At 39.6% G+C, this 15,000-nt stretch overlaps 2 protein-coding genes across 15 annotated transcripts in view; one reads left to right on the forward strand and one right to left on the reverse strand.

Annotated features, from left to right (window-relative positions):
* Positions 1-9,376, reverse strand: part of c2cd5 (C2 calcium dependent domain containing 5) — a 33,180-nt gene extending 23,804 nt beyond the window's left edge. For 8 of the 13 annotated variants that reach the window (XM_053677801.1, XM_053677806.1, XM_053677804.1 and 5 more), the window contains exons 1-8: positions 9,065-9,376; positions 7,468-7,577; positions 6,856-6,942; positions 6,515-6,686; positions 5,504-5,599; positions 5,267-5,422; positions 4,372-4,582; positions 939-1,093 (exon numbers count right to left, since the gene is read on the reverse strand). In XM_053677801.1, the coding sequence (XP_053533776.1) occupies positions 939-1,093; positions 4,372-4,582; positions 5,267-5,422; positions 5,504-5,599; positions 6,515-6,686; positions 6,856-6,942; positions 7,468-7,557 (967 nt within the window). In that variant the 5' untranslated portion in view covers positions 7,558-7,577; positions 9,065-9,376. Of the gene's footprint in view, positions 1-938; positions 1,094-1,967; positions 2,142-4,371; positions 4,583-5,266; positions 5,423-5,503; positions 5,600-6,514; positions 6,687-6,855; positions 6,943-7,467; positions 7,578-9,064 lie in introns of those variants that run through there. The other 5 variants (XM_053677810.1, XM_053677807.1, XM_053677805.1 and 2 more) reach the window with 3 other exon arrangements.
* tnni1c (troponin I, skeletal, slow c) overlaps positions 1-15,000 on the forward strand; it is a 76,326-nt gene that overhangs the window by 58,751 nt on the left and 2,575 nt on the right. The window contains 5 exon segments of one of the 2 annotated variants that reach the window (NM_001200859.1): positions 13,723-13,785; positions 14,139-14,158; positions 14,336-14,339; positions 14,565-14,603; positions 14,817-14,858. In NM_001200859.1, the coding sequence (NP_001187788.1) occupies positions 14,148-14,158; positions 14,336-14,339; positions 14,565-14,603; positions 14,817-14,858 (96 nt within the window). In that variant the 5' untranslated portion in view covers positions 13,723-13,785; positions 14,139-14,147. 2 annotated transcript variants of the gene reach the window in all.

Below are 15,000 nucleotides of genomic sequence, written 5' to 3' on the forward strand. Positions count from 1 at the left end.
GAAGAGAAGAGAAGAGGAGAGAAGAGAAGAGAAGAGGAGAAAGGAGGACAAGGAATGAAGAGATCAATGAGAATGGAGCAAAAATGAGGAAGGAATGAATTATGACATCACAGAGTTGGAGAAGGGAGAAAGACAAAGATTGAAGAGGGAGATGATGATTTCATTGTTTTTATTTTCTAGGATGAATCTTTGTGACTGAGAAAAGCCCGGGACGTGCTTTCATCGTAAACGTACAATAATAATAATAATAATAATAATAATAATAATAATAATTTGATTTAGTGCTGAAATTCCCTCTCCACTGCACAACACACCTGTCTTCGGCAGTCTGTCCTCCTGTCAACTCAAAGTACTGTTTATCCATATATTTCTTTAAACGTTTGACACACACACACACACACACACACACACACACAGCAGCATGGATATGAAAAATGAAATAAATAAACACAAACATGATTAACATAATCAAAACCCAAAGGTAAACTGAAAGAGAGGGAGGGGAAGCACGCTACCGCTCGCTCTCTGTGAGAAGGCTGAACTCGCGGGGCTAATCTGTTACACACTCGTCATCGGAGCCTGAATCTCTCAGCTAGGCTGGTCTCCAAACCCTAAACACCAGCGAGCTGATCTTTAATAGACTGATCTCCAATACCTGATCTCTAGCATTCTGATCCCCAACAGCTGATCAAGCATTCTGATCTCGAGCAATCCAATCTTCAATCGCTAGTGATCTCTAGCAGTCTCTAGTGGCCTGACCTCCAACAGCCGAGCTACTGATTACTATATCAATATAGCTAGATCTCTGATTGCTGATCTCTAGTGCCCTGATCTCTAACAGCTGATCTCGTTGCATGTTCTCTCGCCTGAGCTGATCTGCAGCAGTTCTGTAGAGAGCGTGAAGTAGCGGGCTGATCCCGGGGTTCGGGTGGTCTTACCGGTTTTGGGGGTGAGGCTCAGCTCAGTGTCAGAGGAGGAGGACTGGCGGCTGTAGGACTTGGAAGGGGAGAAGGAAGAGAAGGTTTGGGCTCTCAGTGGGGTGGGGGGTCCTGAGCACAATGAGATGCCAGGGGCCTCCTCCCCAAAAACCGCCCTGTCAGAGCAAGGAGGAACAGACTCAATCTCACACCACGTCTGCACAGAGGGAGTGCGAGCGTCTATGTGTGTGCATGTGTGTGTGTGTGTGTGTGTGTGTGTTGGAAAAGAGGGATAATGAGGTGCATTTCCAACTTCAGGAACCTTTTTTGGAACTCTAGACTTTTTTTGGTACTGGTTTTCGGTCCCGCTGTACAGCTGGTGCATTTCTGAAAAGCAGGGACTCTTGGGGCGGAGCCTGAAAACCCACATGACGTTGATTTGAAGTTGACCTTCTGACCTGGCATTTTCCACTTAAACGCAATCAACAAAGTGTGTTTAATTTCAAAGCACGATGTTTCCACTTTATATAAAAGTGTTAGTTCCTTCGAAGGTTCCTCAATGGAAGCGATAAAGAAAACCAAAGGGGAGAGAGGAAGAGGAGGGCTGAGAGATGGGGATGAAACGGCGATGCACAGAGAGAGCCAGGCACGCCAAACAAACAAACAAAAACACACACAAACAAATATGACAAGGCAAAAAGCAATGAGATGAGAAAAAGCATTTGTTTCAGCTAACCAAAGCACAACCCTCTAATAACATGGCTGACATGAGCTTCTGGAGAAATCTAACAACTCCGCAAACTACCAAAACGATCAGCGACACGCTAACCACCTGACTAGCTACACTGTGTGACCGTGAGCTGAACGCAGCCCTCTGATTGGTCAGTGAAACGTGTTGGGGCGGGACATAGCTGCAGAACAGGTTGCTTTGGCAGCTGAAGGAAGAAGGGATCTGGTGATGTCACAGCCATCTGGTCCAATGGGAGCGAGGTTTATGGTGGGGTCATGGGGAGGGGGGGTCATTGAGGGGGTCACGCGGGGGTCACCTGCCTACACTGCCTGGCTCTGGGACCCTCTGATCTCCCGTGTCTGTGTTTCATACCGGCGAAGAGCAGCGTCGGCACGGAAACGGAGAAGCCCTGAGACAGGCGGCTGCTCGCGCTGTGAACCGGACTGCTGTGAGTGGAGCGACATCCAAGAGCAGAAGGAGCAGCCTGCGGAGAGCTACACACACACACACACACACGTTTCATACAGAACACACGCATACACACAACACGCTACACACGTACGTGTACACACGCCGACACACTAGTGCAATCAACAGCACAAACACACACACTGATTTATATAAGGCCATCTGCAGATATAAGACATATATATGATAAATTCTATTTATTTTTTGTACAAACAATTAATTAGTTTTTAATTTATTGCATTTAAACCATAACAATGTGAAGGTTGGACTTTTGAGAACTGGTTACATTTGTTTTTATGTTTTTTTGAAAAACTAAACATTAAAGCATTAACGTCTCCGTGTCGTATTATTTATACCCTCTATGTAATATTTATTACTGTCTATGTATTTATTATTCTCTATTTATTTATTACTGTCTATGTATTTATTATTCTCCACGTATTTATTATTGTCTATGTATTTATTATTCTCCATGTATTTGTCTATGTAGTATAATGTATCTATGATAAAAAATATCATATACAGGAATATCGATATACACATCACGATATTTAAGTGATAGCAAAACAGTAGTCTTTTTTTTAATGATAAAAACTGACCTAGATGATACTTTTATATTTATATAAAATATAAGTAACGCTTAAAATGAAGAAACACGACTAACTAAATAATAAATACTACAGCTAATAATAACAAAAATAATCTGCTGTTCCCAATGTCAATTAAAAGTTATACTGCAGTATCTCAGAAAAGTATATCGTGATAAATTTGATCACAATACTGATATTACACGGTTATACTGCCCAGCCCTGCTAAACATAACCAAATACCTGAGCAGATGAATCTGTCGATGTAAATGAAACAAAATTTTTAGGAAACAAAACGTGTGTTTTTAGGAAAAAGACACAGCGTTAAAGATCCCGAACCTTGTGGCCAGAAAAGTGTGTAAAACCTATCGATATTCGGTTCTATGAAGCAAATCAATAACTAACACTGCAGTTAAAAATCATTCTTTTTTTTTTTTTAAACTCTTGTTATAGACCTGCAGATTCAGACCCCCCCCCTCACCACCCCCCACAACCCCACACACACACACACACACACACAACAACGACAAACATATTCCAGCATGCCAAGCAGAGAACGAAAAAGTAAGCGACATACAATAGAAACTCTCACACACACACACTCACAAAACAACACTGAGACAAACACACACGGACAAATGCTGCTCAGTAAGTAGGACAACTCTTTACAGCAGGATCTGCAGTGCTTCCTGAAAGCGAACGGATGCAAGCATGCAGATGCAGGGCAGAGACGGGAAAAACAGACACAGAGAGAGAGAGAGATAGAGAGAGAGAGAGAGAGAGAGAGAGGTGGGAGCATGCGGGAGAAGAACGAGGTTCGGTCTGTGATGTGTTTGTGTGCCGAGGATGTATTCAGGTAGAACATACTCATAAAACAAACAAACCCTCACGCGCACACACACTGAGCTCCTGCACATCCCTGCTTAACAAATACACTGATGTTATGGATTGTATATAAAGATATATAATTATTTTACACACTACGAGTCAAAACTTTGTGGACACTCAACTGAAATGTTTCTCGTGATCGTTAAAAATCTTTTGATCTGAAGATGTATGATTAAATGTGTGAAATTGGTGCTGTAGACAAAAATAAATAATAAACACAGTGTAAAGAATATTGGTAGAGTATTGGTTGAACAGGGATAGCTGGTCCTAATAAATCTCTCATACATACGCTCTTACAGATGTGTTCACACTAGGTGTTGAAAATGTTTAAGGCTTAGCTCGCTATAGTTAGCAATATGATGATAGATACACACTAGTCTAATGTTAGAGAAGTCAAACATACGTTAACAAGCTCAAAACGTTCTCCATTTACTGTCGCAGAACGCAAGGACGAAAGATTACTAATGAGAGATGAGGGGAAGTGGGCGGGGCTTCTATTGGGTCAGTTAACATCTGAGTCAACTGTCAATCATTCCTCATTCATATGCTGATTGGCTGATCTGAACAAGTTTGATTGTTTTATATACAGGAGATGTGTGTATATTGTATAAGGTAAGGTATATATATATTATATATATATATATATATATATATATATATATAAAATTTCTCTAAACACACCAGGTGTGAACACAGCGTAAACGGAGACGATTCTCGGCGCATACACGAGCACAGGAGGTCTTCGTGTGGTTTTTTTCCCCCCAAACGTGACATCACTCACTCTTTTATATCTTTGGATGGGGAGGAGTTAGAGGGGTTTGCGGCCCCCGTAGGTGCGAGCGTGTTGCTGATTTTGTCGAGCGTGCAGGCGGTACCGATGGCGCGCACAACCAGGCCAGATTCTCCTTCCAGGTCGAAACACTGCAGGTAGCCAACCACGGCGTTCCCGCCCATCTCCAGCACCTTCAGCCCGATCTTCCTCTGGAGCTCACCTGCACAGAGAAACCAAACACCACACACACACCTCAAACACTAACCTCTGCACCTCTGCAATTCATCATCATCATCATCATGCAGCGCAACTTCTCAGCTTTTCCATCTCTGTCTAATTAAAATTATGCAAACTGTAATGTTACACTGTTTGATTTAACATTTAGTTGTAGGCCTGTTTAATCTTAATTGCTCAAAATTTCCCGTCTTCTGGTGATTTCTCCGTTGACAGAGAGAACATTTTGCGACACACGGACTGAAACATTACTAGCATGAAATGGAGGAAGTGGGTGGGGCTTCAAGAGAGCATTCAAAACACCTATGCAAACGTTAACTGCCCCCATCTACTGCTTTTATTAATGGAGGAAGGGGGCGGTGCTTCAAGAGAGCGTTCAAAACACCTACGTAAATGTTAACTGCTCCCATCTACTGCTTTTATTACTTTATTAGCTCTTTTGGTGTGTTTTGAACAACGTACCTTCCAGCGTACTGTGATGTGGAACGTGTAAGGATTGGAAAGCATGACGGAGTGTTTTAAATATTTATTTTTGGTATTTCCCATCATACTCCCCCGTGCCTCAGTGTTGGAACACCTCTGAGATGATGCATCACCGAGCTAAATGTGAAGTCTTATCTATTATTCATAGGCTGAGGTTCTGACTTTTATAAAGACACATCCTTTGTACCTGACATGAGAGAGATGAGTCTCTGCCGGGCCTCGTTGGACGCTCGTGGGGTTCGTATGCGGTCGATCCACTGGTACTCGGGGTCCTCGTTGACTACCAGCTCCTCCACGAAGCCGTGGACCATCACAGCGCGGTAGCATCGCGGGACGGACGTGGCTGAGGGAACGAGCGGGAGAAACCCAGCGTTAAAGCGGAGTTCACACAGAGTACAGGGAGCAGAACCGAATAAAAACTCACTACAGAAGAACTTGACTCCGCAGGAAGACTGTCTGAAACGGTTCAGGTCGTTAAAGAGGTCCACTTTAACCAGCACGTTGATCTCTCCTCGTATACCTAAACACACACACACACACACACACACACACACAGTGTTATTAAAACAGAAATATCCACTCACTACACACTTCCTATTTTACATACAGTGTTTATTACAGAATTATTTGATTTAAATTGTTGAAAGACTGACAATAATGTTCAGCATAAAGAACAAAATACACATTCCTTGGGCTTTAATATTTTCATTTGTTTCATTTTTCCCCCACGTAAATATTAAATAAAGTTTATTGTTATGCTGCGCTATCGTTATGATTGGTACGATATCCACACAGGAGTAAATTAAAGTACGTATCTGCATAAATTATGTACATGGCTCAATTTGCTCCAACATCACAGCCATCAAAAAATATTTTACTTTGTTTATTTTCTTTAAGAGCTTATTTTTATAGGTGAATGTCAACAAAACCCGTTTAAATGTAGCAATATTGTTTTGTTTTTTTTAAACCATCATATACCAATATCAATATGAATAATATACGTATTGTACATCGTAAAAATTATTTGAAGTAAGGCGACGCAAATATTTTTAAACAAATTCAATTAAACTGTTTTCATGCAGTATTTTGGAATTCATTCTCTGACGATTATTAATAATAAAAAAAAAATACCATTATAAATAATTAAGGAAACCACTTTATAGATAATTTACATGAAAAGAGTTTAAACAATAACTCTGGCATCTATTTCTCACATTTCACACTTATTAGTCCTTTTGTCGGGATGTTTGATTCACTTCCTGCAGCAAGTCGATTCAGAGTCGAATCTCTGATTCAGAGTCGAACTCGCTCAGACGCTCTCGGACCGGAGTGCGTTCTCGAGTAAAGGCTACAGAACCGTACTGAGGGAGTGGAGAAAATAGCAGGGTTCTGTTCGAACGCCGCGTATGTGAAAGGACCACGAATCAGGACACACCGTGAATGGTGTCGTAGATGGGAAACCAGCCGGAGATGACGGTGGCGGCTTCACTGCAGAGCAGCGGGTCGATGTCGATGTACACCTTCCCGATGGCGTCGTTCGCACTGTACGTGTCATGATCCAGAACTGTGATCTGTAACGGCTCGTCCTGCAAATCCTCATCATCCACCTACACACACACACAGAGAGAGAGAGAGAGAGAGAGAGAGAGAAAGAGAGAGAGAGAGAGAGAGAAAGAAAGAGGGGGGGGGGGGGGGTACGCCACACACAGAATACCTGCATGTTAAGTTGAACAAAGTCGCAATTTTATTTAAAATAAAACAAAAGATCGGCCTTACCTCAAACTTAAACCACTCGGAATTCCACTGAGGATTTAGTGACTTCGGACACACGTCTGTTTTAAAAGTCATGTTTCCAAACTTCACCTGTGGAACACAATGACATCAGTGTTAGAAGACAGCATCTATGAACATGAATATGCATGATATGCAAATTAGAAACGCCTCCACATGGACTGCGCCATCCTCTGAACATTTGCATATTGGCCGTGATTGGTTCAGCGCTGTAGACCTTATTTAGTGACGTCACAAAATGAGCTTGCATGTAGCCCCGCCCCTGGATCAGCCGTATATTGTATAAAAGTGCCAGATACACATCTTTAATAGATGTTAATTGTGTTCTTTCTGCTTTAAAATCCATTATAACATCGTTAATGAGCTGTTCATTGACAGACGTTACGTTTGCAGGCGTTACATGAGTAAAAAGTGATTTTCTATACTTTCTTGCATAAAAGACTTCGTATATTAAGTTTCTTTCATAAACGAATAAATGAAGAAATAAGGTTATTAAACTGTATCATGAAAAGACAAACATAAAATGAGATTAAAAAAACACGAAACCCCTGCAGAAGTGAATAAAACCCCGCTGTGTCACGTTAAGGCTGATCTCACCTCCACGAAGGCATCGGTGAGGTCGCTGGCGCGGTCCATGACAGGCAGGTGTCGGCCCGCTATGATCTTCGCCTTCAGCTTCCCCGGCATGGTGCAGATTCAGACCAAACCTGAATGAAGTCAAACACCATGTGTGAAATGTTGGGTTTAACAGGGCTATAAGAAGATGTGGAGATGCCAGAGACAGGTGAGGAGGGACACGGGATCACACCAGGTGGTTCTGACAGACACTGATGGGAATGTCGGTTCTTTTCAATCAGTCGGATCATCTGGCTCGGCTCACCAATATGAGTCGACTCTTTCATCTCCCAAACGACTCATTGACATTTCACTGTAAATATTCTGAACAATGAGAATGAATAAATCACCATATAGTCGCACGTTTCATCCATAAGGACACTCGTGTGATGTTGAATGTTTTATTTGATTTAATTAATAAAAGAAACGTCGAACCTGTCCAGAATAACGCGCTTACCGAAGAGAAATGAATTCATGTGAACGAACAGCTTAGATGTTTAAAAGAGGTTTCTACAGAGCGTTTTGATTAAATGTTATACAGTAAGTGATGACATCTATATTAAAAGACAAAGAAGAAAATAAAAACGCCTCATTTTTTAAGAGTCGGCTCTTAACGGTCACCTAAAAAGAACCGACTAAAGGAGTCGACTCGTTCGTGAACGTCAAAATCAATAATTCATACAGAGCAACCAAAGTTATGCGTGTAAACGTAAATCTGCAGAAACCCTAAAGTTTTAGTAAACATAACAAATGTTGTTGATTTAAGACACAATTTGATGTATTTATAAACCAAATATAAAACACACGCAAATAAAATTGCGTATTATGTGTAATTTATTTTATATAATTAAATCAAACAAACTCCTGCAAATATCAGACAATTGGTGTGTCTGTGTATTCTTTTATTTTTTTTAAATATTCACTTTTTTTTTTTTTAACTAATAAGCATTTTTACACAGGCATATTGTTGGACAGACCTCTCAGACAGCTAACTCTAGCTAATATTTCAGTCAGGCGACGATCTAACTCAATTAGCTCTTCTCCTTTAAACAGTTAGAAAAAAAATTTAACATGAAAAAACATCATTGTAATCGTTAAAGTGGAAAATAATCCGTGAAATATCTAAACTTGGTCGTAACAGTCAGTTACACCAAAGCTTCCTTTCACCTGTCGTTGCTAGCTAATTAGCTATATTGCTGTAAAGAGATTTCTAGAACTAACAGGGGTCGTATCCGAAATCTCACACGACTGCACTGTATTGTTGATAAAATAGTGCGCCAAAGTGCATCATTCTGACGTCCTATTTAGTACAGTAGTATGCTGTTTAGGACGTAACCACACTAGCACGGCGCGTGCTCCCTATATAAGGGCACTTCTACAGCGCTACAATATGATGGCTGTAATGGCGTCTCACGCCCTATTGAGTGCACTCGACGTCCAATTCAACGTCATTTAGAACTCCACTTGTTAGCTAATATATCAGCACGTTAACAAGACCACTGACACCGCTAGGTTAGCGAATAACGCTAACATGGCTTGTTGTTTTTTCCTGTTTTTAAAAAAAATGTCCATCACTCACCTGATATCAGTGTTTAATTAAAGTTGTAAAAACGCAACAGCATTTTATTCTGACGGTCCATCTGCCTGGCGTCCCTTTAGCTCCCATAACACGGATTTTTACCTTATTCCTGTCACAACAAATGATCAGGAAAGACTGTCTAAATTGGAGATCAGACAATATCCGATCTATTTAAGATCATTTCTTCGCTTTTGTTGGGCCAAATGGTGTTAATAATGTATTAATGAAGCTTGTTGAAGATAAACACAGTGCAGAGGGCTTCCTCTCAAACACCGACATGCAGGAAGGATCAGTCAAGGTTGCCAAAGTGCACGGAATCCCGCTTAAACTATAACTATAAGGGTTCTTTTCCATACAAGGGTGTACAAACTTTTCTACTTAGGGGCAAACTGGTAAATGAAATTATGCAACATGAGATAAGCTGACTGCGATAATAAATATGTAAGGAATAAAACGGGGTTAATGTTACCATCCAGACGTTGATTATTTTCCTCTAACATCGCGTCTAAACTGTTTTATTCCTCTTACACCGCAGCAGTTTATCATACTTCATCTGTTTGTTGTTGTGAAACACGTTCGTTCCAGTTCTCACTGACACTATAGCAGCTATACATATATTTATTGTCTCTATGTGATGAAAAACTATCAGCAGAATCACTAAACACATACTGCATTACACACCTCATACAGTTTTCACTGTAAACACATTCAGAGTGTTTCACGATGGAGTTTAACTTTCTGCATGTGTTTATTTTATTTTATTTTATTTTAGTATTCCTGCTGCACAAACCAAAAAATAATAACTTGGCAACCCGAGACTCCTGCGGTGAAGCTCTTCCGGGTGAGAGACGAAGGTCAAAGCAGCAAGTCAACTACACTGGACACTTTTATTATATAACTTATTTACATGACCTGTTTATATACTTGTTTAAAAAAAAAAAAATCTCTACATTATTTAGCTAAACAAAATGGAGCATTCCACCCTACAAAATAGTAGTGATAATATAATAATAACAATAATCATCATCATTATAACCAGCATCAGATCCTTTTATCAGATGTTTATCAAATTCTTATATTAAATTCTTTGTCAGATTCTTTAATTAATCTTTTAAACTTTCTTCAGGGGTTTCCTCCGGGTACTCCGGTTTCCTCCTCTGGTCCAAAGACATGCGGTGTAGGCTGATTGGCATCTTTAAATTGTCCGTAGTGTGAGAGAGTGTGTGTGTGTGATTGTGCCCTGCTTGTGCACTGAGATCCCTGGTATAGGCTCCAGGCTCCAAAGAAATACAGACATGAGCCACAAAAGTTCTGGAATCAAGATGAACCTCTACCAAAGTGTGGAGAAAGAAAGGATCTGCTCATGATCCAAAACTCAAAAGCTCATCTGTGAAACATGGTGGAGGAAGTGTCATGGCTTGGGCTTGCACGGCTGCTTCTGGAACATTCTCACTAATCTTTATTGATGATGGAACTCATGACGGTAGCAGCAGAATGAATTCAGAACTTTACAGGAACGTTCTGTCCGTAAATTTACAGAGAAATGCATCTGAATGAATCAGCAGGAACTTCTGCCAACTCAAACACACTTCCACCTCAACACAGGACGTCATCAGGGGGAAAGTGGAAGGTTTTAGACTGGACAAGTCCATCAGACCTTCACCCCATTGAGCAGCGTTTCACCTCCTGAAGAGGAGACTGAAGGGAGGGTGGGTGGCTGAATCGGGTGTTCTGATTCAAAAGGTTCTATATTTTGTTTAACACGTCTATAAGCTGAAACCCTAAACCCTCATGTCATCTCCATTTTTGGATCTCAAACCCTTTGGTGTACAGCACAAACGAATGAATCGGCCTTGCCGTTCCGATAGTTTCGGAGGGGTCTGTGCTGTGATCATGCAGTATATATACAGTAGCATTTTAACATTAAATGGAGCAAAGTGTGTAAAACGTACTCCGTAATCTCTGTGGATGAATTTACACTAACGGACATCTCAAAGGATCACAGATATAAAGTCCGAGACTTAATCACTAAACCTCACTGAATATCAACACCACATCCTCAATCCTATAATTATATTCCAATATTACATTGTTGGATGACCTCATCCAGTCTCACACACACACACACACACACACACACACACACACACACACACACACACACGCTGTGATTGGGTGTTACATTCTCGAGAATGCGCTAATATTGGCACATCCACTCAGAGATATTCTCATGACCATATGTGTGTGTGTGTGTGTGTGTGTGTGTGTGTGTGTGTGTGTGTGTGTGTGTGTGTGTGTGTGTGTGTGTGTGACGGACGGCCACAGTGGTGCATAGTCTGGGGAACACACATGCCTGTGCTGTGACAGTGGAAAGGTTGCAGAATAAATAGTCTGTATACAGGTTCAGTGTTGAGACGGAGACGAGGCGGAGTTTCCTCAAACTAATGCTCAAACTAACGCTCTGATATAACACATGCAGATGTTTATTTATTTACGTCAATATGGATTAATTATTGATGTGTATTTAAATATTTATTATCTATTTAAAACATTATTTATTGATTTCTTGTTTGTTTGTTTGTCAATAATTTATTTATTCTCTTAATTGTTTATTTAGTTAGTTAGTTAGTTAGTTGGTTAGTTTTAAAGGAGTTCTCAGGTTATGTGTCTGTGTTCGAGGCTCATATGTGAATACGGATGTAACTGAATTCCAGGATCCCGGGCATTCCTTTAATTCCTTTAATATTCGGTCTCTTTCCAAACAGGAACCTTTACCTGGAACCTTTTCTGAAAAGAAAACCCTGCTCTAGGGATTCAACATAAAACCGTTAAGGCCTCCGACAGGGAGAAAAAGCAGAACCCTTCTGGTTTCTAGATAAATTATTATTTACTTATGTATTTATTTATGTACACAATTTTCTAGCGGTGTATATAAACGCTTTAAATCATTTAAATCTAGTTGATTTGATCTGGTTATGCGTCTGTGTAATCTACTGCACGAGTATCAGCGGGAATTCCTTCCACTGTTTAAACACACACACACACACACACACACACACACACACACACACACACACGTACCTTCGTCATGATTAAAAATGTTAAAGTGTGAAACCCATTATAGAAATCTGTAACATTATATTTATTCATTTATTTATTTGGGTTTCATTCACAGAAAAATAAAACACTCACGCGAGTGACGGACGTTACCGTCACCGTCCCGAAGGGGATTATTTTCCTCTAACAGCACGTCCCGGAGTGTTTTATTCCTCTTACAGGCCTGACAGCAATTTACCAACAAGGCCGATTTATTATTTATTACAGAACAACACGTCATACTTCTTATCCATTTATAGCTACATTTAATGTCCATGAAACGACTGAGTTCCTGTTCGCACTTATGTTATAGCAGCTATAAACGCTCATTCCCTCACCATCCCTCTCTATTCTCTCTCTCTATTCTCTCTCTCTATTCTCTCTCTATTATCTCTTTCTGTTCTCTCTCTCTATTCTCCCTCTCTTTATTCTCTCTCTCTATTCTCTCTCTCTATTCTCTCTCTCTTCTCTCTCTTTATTCTCTCTCTCTTTATTCTCTTTATTCTCTCTCTCTATTCTCGCTCTCTATTCTCTCTCTTTATTCTCTCTCTCTATTCTCTCTCTCTATTCTCTCTCTTTATTCTCTCTCTCTAGTCTCTCTCTCTATTCTCTCTCTTTATTCTCTCTCTCTATTATCTCTCTCTATTCTCTCTATTCTCTCTCTTTATTCTCTCTCTCTATTCTCTCTCTCTATTCTCTCTCTCTATTCTCTCTATTCTCTCTCTTTATTCTCTCTCTTCAAGTTAATAAGGCAAAATAAATCTCAGTGTGTGTGTGTGTGTGTTGGTGAGAAACAGTAGAGGAGTGTAAACTCTGTGATGAAGGTGTGGGGAAACTTAAAGTTACAGCTTCACCTCTGACTGTTACACAGCGCCGACACTGGAGACTCCTTCCTTACACGTTACATAATTAACGTGTTCTTACAGAAAACGTCACCATATCAATAATTAAAAACGAAATCTGTTTATGTGCCACATCCACCACAGAAGTGAATGAGTTACTGTTACTATGGAAACGATAAGGCGTTAATATAAACCTGCTGTTATAGACAACTAATCAACACCTTCTGACTCTTGTGAACGTACACTGTTGTGTATTTATGACGTTGAGGTCTTAATGATGTGGTACATGTTTTTATGATTTTACTGACCTGCTCTCAGGTGTGTCTTTACATCCTGACTCCTAATGACCTTTCTGAGCTTTACTGTTTTTAGCTGAACGCTGTGTGGGAGTTCACTGCAGTCACGATCCTCATGTGTAAACAAACAAACAAACAAACAAACAAACAAACAAACCAATAAATAAAATATATTCTGTAATATAACAAACTAGAGTTATTAGAGAATTAGAGATTTACTTAGAGAGTTTTTTTTACATTGTCCTTGTGTCCGAGGAGGAAGGGTAAGTCTATTCTTCATCTCACACACACACACACACACACACACACACACACACACACACACACATGTCGGCCTTTGTCATGGTAAAAGCAGCTGTCTATTCAGTGGAATTCCTGTGCTATAATTATTTAGCTGCCATCTGTCTATCCGTCTGTCACACACATAAAACCCATTGTTTCTGAGCTCTGAGCTTCCAGTCTCCTCTGAAGCATCTTCCATCAGCAGGTACCGCACTTTTACCTTTCTGCATCAGTTTAATCTCACCCGCACATGCAGTTTATTCTACTGCGATAGTCAGATCCTTTCACGTTTTACTGGATTTAAAATTGTTTAAAAGTTTATAATTCTGCTTCTTGTTCTTCTTATTCTTCTTCTTCTTCTTCTTCTTCTTCTTCTTCTTCTTCTTCTTTTCTCCTTCTTCTTCACTTTATACGTGACTAAAACTTAAATAATTAAAAGAATGACTCATTCTCTTAGTACACATTTTAAACATGTTGGACCAGAGTCTCTGTGTATCGTTGTTTTTAAAATAAACCACGTGTTCCTTCTCCTCCTCTCTGTTTCCTGTCACGTTACAGATTTGCACGATGGCCGACGAGTAAGTATAATTAATATAAATATAAATGTTTTTTATTTCACTTTAAAAAATAAAATAAAATCACTTAAATGTATAAAATCCACCAGTGAATGATTATATTCATATACGTGCAGTAATATTTCCGTCGTTTCTCATGTTATTTTTTCTCTCCCATTTTTCCTGCAAAACCCTCTACAGCAGTGTAAGTGTTTGATAACGCACATTTAAACAGAACTATATTTATATATTTAAAACGTATGAACTATAGTTCAATAAATAACCTTTTTAATAATAGTTTAAACATTATTTTAGATTCTGAGAAAGCCGAATGCTTTGCAGAGGCTGAATCTTAAAGTCATTTTGCTTGTAATTCACCTACAGTATTTGTTGTTGTTTTGTTTGTTTGTTTGTTTGCTTGTTTGTGCAGGATGCTCCCAGACCGATGGCCCCTCGGGCGAATGTGAAGGTACTTTCCTTTTTTAAAATGCACTTTAAAAACATCAACAACAATTTAAAAAAAAAAAAGCAGTCAGTCTGGAGATGAATAATAATCACTGCACGAATAATAATGAGCAGCGGGTTTTAGGACCCTGAGGATTTCTGTTATATAGTAATATAATATACTATACTAATAGCTATTATATGTTATTTTATTTATTTATTTATTTATTTATTTTAGCCCAAGTGTAAGATCTCAGCCTCGAGGAAACTCTCGCTGAAGGTAAGCATGAATCTGATCTGATCTGATCTGATCTATATATCTATTTTTTTTTTTTTATCACCTTATAAGTCTGATGCAAAGCTGCATTTCAGCATATTATACTTTGAAACTGCACACGTGGACTCGTGAAAATGATATGTGA

The sequence above is a fragment of the Ictalurus punctatus genome, chromosome 4, assembly GCF_001660625.3.
Source record: "Ictalurus punctatus breed USDA103 chromosome 4, Coco_2.0, whole genome shotgun sequence".
NCBI classification, from domain to species: Eukaryota; Metazoa; Chordata; class Actinopteri; order Siluriformes; family Ictaluridae; genus Ictalurus; species Ictalurus punctatus.